Consider the following 7,209-nt stretch of genomic DNA (forward strand, 5'->3'; position numbering starts at 1 on the left):
GATTTCGGTTAATGTTTGGAACCTCCGAGGCCTAGACCAGAATCTGATTTGTGTTAATTAAATCTTGGACAGCTCTCATTAAATGCCAGTATTTCTCAATGTCATAGCCTAGCATGTCAAAATAGTACACACACCTTAAAGAATAATCAAGATTCCTCGGAGGTGGATTTGTAAGTCTTCCTTGAATTGGGCTTAAGACCTTCATCTTTCTCAACCTATCAAACAAGCTAGCATATGATTCCCCAAGAGGTGTGAACTGATTTTTGACCGCTTTATCTTTTTTGTACTCGGGCCTGGGTTGGAAATTGGGTCTAGAGGGGTTTTGGTAATTTAGTTGAGCTGATGGGCAATTTTGTGGAGCTTGCACGCGCCATTGCGGGTAAGAAGGGGTTTGGGCATATGGTTGTGCGCTATATACTAGGTACGAGGGTGGTGGAATAGATTATAATGGGTTTTGTGGAGGGTAGTAATGGTAGGGAGGAATATATGGAGCTTGGGCGTAGACTTGGGCTTGGGATTAGGGATAGGGGAGAGGCGATCTTTTGGGATAGAAATGGGTTCCAGCTACAACGGTCGCCACGTCCTCTTTCTTATTTTTACTTCTGAACTCACCAAATCTACCTTGAATTGCTTGTGTGGTGGCTTTCAATGCGGCAAAACTCATTATTCATCCAGTCTTGATTCTGTCCTCGATCATCTCTCCCATTTTGAGGACTTCAATAAAAAACTTGCCCATTGCTGGAAGTAAATGTTAAAAATAGGTCTTATCCTATGCCTAAATAAAGACCTCTACCAACTTACTCTCTTTCATTGGAGGCTTTACCCTGGTAGACTTTTCACGCCACCTTATCGTGTATTCCCTAAAGCCTTCTGTGCTTTTCTTCTTTATGTTGACCAAGGATTTTTCGTTAGGAATCAAGTCAACATTATACTAAAAATGTTGCACAAACTCATAATCTAAGTCATCCCAGCTATTCCACTTGTCGATATATTGATCGACAAATCATTCTGAAGCCAGATCGAAAAGACTCTCGCCAAAGAAAGCCATGAGAAACTCTTCCCTTCCCCCTGCAGCCCTCAATTGGTTGCAATAACGTCTCAAGTGTGCCACGAGATCACCGTGCCCAGCATACTTCTCGAGCTTGGTCATTTTAAAACCGAGGGGAAGGTTGATGTCTGGTAACATGAAAAGATCCTTGTAGGAAACACTCTTATAACCTCCAATTCCCTGTAAATTCCTCATGCCTTATTCTAAACTCTTCAATTTCCGTGTTATGAGTTCTTGTTCCTCTGTTGCAACAGGCTTCTCAGTATCAAATGGAAATGTGGGTGGATAAGTGTACCCATATGGTTCATTCATCTTCAAAGTAGGTTCCGGGGCATAATACTGATTATCTGAAACCTTCAATACTGGCTCACTAGCAAACCGAGGGAGTACCATTGCTGGATGCACAGTATAGGCGGGAGCTTTAGGTGGTGGTGGAGCCATGAACACAGGTGCTGCCGGTGGCGCCGGTTGAGTTGCGGGCCTTGGTTGAGGAACTGGCAGGGGCACACTAGAAGTTCCAGGGTAATATTATCGCGGAGTGAATCCTGGCGCGTGCTCCGGTGACTCAATGGAAACAGAGAATTGTGTCTGAGAGAGCGGTGGGAAATTGGGGATATTCCCAAGATCTTCAGGGAGTGGAGGAGGAAGTATGCCACTAGCCCATGCTCAGTATAGATCTAGCAATTGTTGTCTAAGTCTCAATACCTCATCATTGCATTTTGAACTTTCTTCTCTGGGATCTTGATTTAGGTCAATGAGTGAATTTTCAATCTCCCTACTAGCCATGGCAAGCTTCGCTTTTGATTTAGTGAAGTACGGATAACTAGCCAGAGTGCTACAAACCAACCACTTATCTGAAATAACATGCTCATTAAAGAAAAAACCCATTAGGATTAGGCCACACAACAAACATGTGAATCATATTGGTAAAATTGTCCTAGATTCATGTTCATTTCTAACAGTCTTTGAGGGTAGCGAGGTCATTTTAACATCATCCCGATCTTTCTCCTACACTTAATTGCTTATTTCCTCCAACCACACCTCTTTCGTTTTTTTTGCCCTCGCCTCTCTTTTCTTTCGCATCAGTCTCTTTCCTTCCTTTTCTTTCTCATCATCCTTTCTTCCTTTTCTTCTTTCGCTATCTACCTTTGTTTTATCATTCTTTATGGCTTTGGCTTTTCTTTAAAAGAGGAAAAATAATGAAAAACAATGAAAAAAAATGATTAGATCGAACCCAAAAGTAGGTTGCCAACGAATAATGTTGTACATGAATCAGATCTTGCATAGTTCCAGCGGTGCATGCATAAATATCACAAAGTTGAAGATTTTTTTGTTATTTATTTATTTTTTTTGAAAAATAAACAAAAGAAAGAACAACGCAACGTCACAACATTTCATAAAAGAGACAACTAAAACAAACTTTGAATTTAAGACAACTTTAAAACTAAACAACGAAAGCTAAACAACACTCTCGACCTACAGGACAACATACGTACTACTCCTAATAAAGACTCCAAAGTTAAAGCAAACTTGACACCGACTTAACAAAGACACAATACTACAAATCGCAAAAACGTAAAGGACTCAAACTATACAAAAGATAGGAAATGCTCCTTCAAACTGGTGATCTGCGTGATGACCCTGGCTGAGATGGAACTGTCTGTGAAGTTGTCTTTCTCCCATTCAAACTATGTAGCATATCTTGTAAGGACCCTTCGATATTTGGGAAGATGCCTCTGGCACGTATTCATACCTCATGGGGAGTACACTTGAAAAGACTATTCTGACACCCCTCCACAGTTTTGAGCAAACCTAATAACTGAACTCTTAGTGTCTCCACTTTGGCCCTTGCACCTTCATCCTGATGGTCGTCAACTATGCATTCTTCTTGTATTCTCTCTCTAAGCTACACTGGTAATGTTTGGATGATACCCCGAGGTATGGATCGAAGCCAAACCCCATATCCCTGAGTGTACCCTGGATTATTCAGACCTACTTTAAGAGTATCCACACCTAGCTTTATTGCGTGTTTCTTGAACTGCTCGTATTTCCTCTCACCTAAGGATTGGTCCTTGAAGTACTCAGCATCCTTTAGAAGATCCACTACTGGTGGCACGTCCTGCGGCCTACCCAACTGGCGTATTACCCTAGAAGGACTGTATGGTCTAGTGCAATTGAGCCCTAACATAACTACAAGGAGCTGCATCTGACAACCAAACAAGATTATCTTTGGTCAAAGCCATAGATAAGTCCACAAAATGTTATCCTCGGTTCTTGACATAAGAAATTCAATCCAAGCGTCGACTCCCACAGGTAGCGAGAATTTATCAATGCGCAACCTGAGGTCCATGGCTTTCACTCGATTGGGAACACAACGATCAACCATGTCTGGTCTAACTAAAGAAGGCACATGTAAATGCTCCATCATCCACAACTGTAATATCAGGTTACTGCCCTCAAAAAATCTCATTCTCCCCTTCACTTCGGTTAAAGCCTTATATAACTCTGTTAAGATCATGGGTATGATAGTGAACTTTTCCTTTTGATTAGTGACCTTGTCCTTTTGATTAGCAACCTTGTCCTTTTGATCCTTACGAAATAGAGCCATCACCACAGAGTGCAAACGTGTATTAATACGCCTTTCTTCTAGCAGAAACACTAGAGTGCCTAATAGAGCGAGGGTAAAGACTTCAAGATGCTTTCTTTCCCACTTCTGCTTAGTCATATAAAATTCATCCCAAAAGTGGTCAAAATCTTCCAAGGACCTAAATCTAGCGAATAGAAAGTCTAAAGAAATCCATGATTGATTCAAACAACCCAAATGTCCGTTGTTACTCTTTAAACCACATCCTTGTACAAACCTATTGCTCGAGTGATTTCGAGCTCGGATCATACTTTTGTCAATATAAGGCAAATGAAGCAGACCAGATAATTCTGCCAAAGTAGCGGTTATTTCACACTTTCCAAACCTAAACACCAAATTACTAGGATCCTAAAAGGTCAACACAGCATCTATTAGATCTGGACGGGGTGGGACATGCAGAAGTTTCGTAAGATCACCTAATATCTTAATTAGCTCTTGCTTGTCAGCGTAGTTGAACGTGCCCCACCACTTGATTAACTTTTTGGGCACTTTGGAAACCATCAAGACTCTAGACCCTGTAGGCTTTATCCTATAATAACAAGCCAAACTTACAACTAAAAATTCAAAACAGGACAAAGAACTCCCAACCCTCAGGATTTTATCTTAGAAAAATATCGTGTGACATGGAGGGACAAACCGGCATATAACTCAAATCTACCAAACAGTACCGCCAAATGAAATGTGCCTACTTGGCAAGAATCAATTGACAACACTAGATGATGAGGAGAAAAACCCTGCTAAGATGGAGACAAAGACCAAAGTAAAAAGAGTACCGAACCCGCAGAGGGTTGCCTACGTATCCTGCCTCAAGGGACGAGAATTAGGTACGCGTAGTTCGTCGAAATTAGATAATTAAGAACTAAAATAAACTAAGGCTTGACCTGAAAGACGGGATTACAGACGGACGATGAAAAAATAAAATCTTTTGGGTTTTTAATAGACACTTTACATAAAATGACACCACTTATGAAATTAAAATCTTTTTGGTGTTTTCGTACAAATTTTTTTTATTTTTTTTTGAGAAAATAAGTACGAAAGGTAAAGTTTTTTTTGGCTAAGTTTTTGAGATTGTGAAAAACAAAAGTCATAAAGAACTCTAAAAACTATGACACTCTTTCTTCTTTTTTTTTCTTTTTTTTATTACCCACACACTTTACTTCTACCACATGTTTTCCCCAAATCAGTCCATCAAATGACCACATTACCCTCAAAGATACAACATTTAGCACGTTGGGATGCTTTAGAGGTGAGTTTCCTATGAAGGACCAAGTGGGCCCTACTAAGTATCGACATGATGCACATAAGCATGACCTGAAGGTTGACCAACGTTGGGGTTCACTAACAAGGCTGTTCAGGGGAGCGTATGGAAGATAGTGGCTGCGACAACTTTCCACCTACTCCATACAACCCAACAGCTCCCCCATCCTAAAATAAGGGTGACTCAACTACAGGTCGTGTACACCCGTGTACTACGGACTTGTTGCAGAAAGAATGACTCGAGTTATGCACATGAAGCCAGATATAAAGTGGTAACACATAAAAATAAAACTGTAAATAAAGAGCACGTAGGCACTCACCAATGATAAACAATAACACAAAGGAGCACAAACAAAATATCTATACACTTATAATGCCAAACTAAGTCGATACAACTCCAAAATAAACTCGAATTCTAAAAAGTCCCCAGTAGAGTCGCCATACCTGTCACGCCCCTTTTTGTACTCCAAAAAAGTTATTGATTTTAAATTCGAAAGGGTTTTTAATTATTAAGTGACAAAATGAACATTTTTTTCAAAGAAGGATTGTTTTTATATTCAAAATCAGAGTCGCCACTTGGTATAATCTGGTGTTCCAAGTCACCTTTGGAAATCCTTCTTCAAAACTATTTTTGACTCTTTAAGGCTGGTTCGCGAACAGAGATTCCGGCTAAGGAATTCTATTGTCCTAGGGGAAGGTGTTAGGCACCCCTCGGTCCCGTGGTTTGACCACGGTCGCTTGGTAGAGCATATTGGCTAAATTTGACACTAAGGATGTATAAACCACATAAACACACAACAATAAAGCAAACAAACACAACCCAAAATAAATCCCAAAAAATGTAATGTTCAGTCCAATTTATACAGTCCAAAATAGAAAAATGCGAAAATAAATCCTATCTAACCTATACTAATCTTCACTATGCTCCCTTGCTTTACCCAACGCCGCAGGCCTTCCTCACGAACGTCTTCTGCCAACATAATACGTCGGAGCATTCCCCGGTGAATAAATACAAATCCCTTGGGGCATTCCCGGCCAAATAATACATTTGAATTAAATAAGCTAACTAACTAAAAAAAATGTTCAAAACACACATTTAAACATTCAATCAAACAAATCACATCCTAGATTTTTGCCTACCCGAACCTACATTGCCTATCCATTTCGATCTAAGAATACTACTATTGTGTTCAACATTATAAATCAAAATTAATATGAATTCAATGATATCAAGATCCATTTCAAGTCCAACCAAACAATTCGCATTACTTCATTAGTTTGCAATTTCAATCCCCCCACATTTATACATGCCAATTTTTAAATTCGAGCACAATTCTCCATCCATATCATCATCGATTTCATGCTAACGACACTTATTCAGATAAGATAGCACCAATCACCAAAAAATGTCCAATCAGCAAACAATATACTACCACAACATCCACCTACCAAATATCATAACAAGAAAATCAAAAGGTAAGGATTAGAAATGGACCTTCAAAGAAATGAGTCGTGATAATAATATTAAAGAAGCCCGAATTCAAAACCTCGAACAAAGAAAAACCTCCAAAATTCAACTCGGTATAGAGGAATTTGCAATCCAAAACTGAGTTCGATTAATGAGGTAAGATGAACAAGTAAACCAAATTCTAAACCCAGTAATAGATGCGGATGAATTCGAGACAATCAAATCACAACAGAACCCACTAACCCGAGAGTTTACCGGCTTAATCTTCTTGGAAATAAAAAGGAAACTAAGGAATTTCAAGCTTTCAAAGACTGAAAACAGCTGAATGATGAACCAGCGGTCAATTTCGATGAAAAGTTTCGTCGGAGAAGCTCAAAACGGGGGTTGAATATCATCGGAAGACTTAAACCAAGACCAGATTTCTTACCCGTTCTCTCTCGTCTCTCGATCTCGAATCTCTCTCTCTTTCCAATCTCTCACTCTTCCATGGTGCTTTATTTTGTGTAGCTCTGTGTGTGTGTTCGTTTCGTCGAGTGAAAGGAAAAAATGGGGGTAATTGTCTCTCCCCCTTTTAGTGAGCTCCCTTTCTATTTCAGTGAATTTGTTTGTGTGTCTGTATCCATGGAAACCAACAAAACGAATAGAGGAGCTCTATATATGTTATTGTGTTGCTCTCTATTCATAAAAGAAAAATCGAGTGGTTGTGTTCTAGTGAGATCCGTGTATGGGATTTTTGGAGAAGAAGATCCTCCCCCTTTGTATTCCTATGTGCGTGTATATATTTTTGTAGGT

The 7,209-nt window shown here is 39.6% G+C and overlaps 1 protein-coding gene across 1 annotated transcript in view; it reads right to left on the reverse strand.

Moving 5' to 3' along the window:
- Window positions 1–1,003: 1,003 nt before the first annotated feature.
- The window catches only part of LOC124896567, a 19,612-nt gene continuing 13,406 nt past the window's right edge, over window positions 1,004–7,209 (reverse strand). Inside the window, exons 3-4 of the mRNA XM_047408137.1 lie at window positions 1,754–1,902; window positions 1,004–1,228 (exon numbers count right to left, since the gene is read on the reverse strand). Of these exons, the coding sequence (XP_047264093.1) occupies window positions 1,004–1,228; window positions 1,754–1,902 (374 nt within the window). The remainder of the gene's footprint in view (window positions 1,229–1,753; window positions 1,903–7,209) is intronic.

This window comes from Capsicum annuum, chromosome 3 (assembly GCF_002878395.1).
Source record: "Capsicum annuum cultivar UCD-10X-F1 chromosome 3, UCD10Xv1.1, whole genome shotgun sequence".
Classification (NCBI taxonomy): domain Eukaryota; kingdom Viridiplantae; phylum Streptophyta; class Magnoliopsida; order Solanales; family Solanaceae; genus Capsicum; species Capsicum annuum.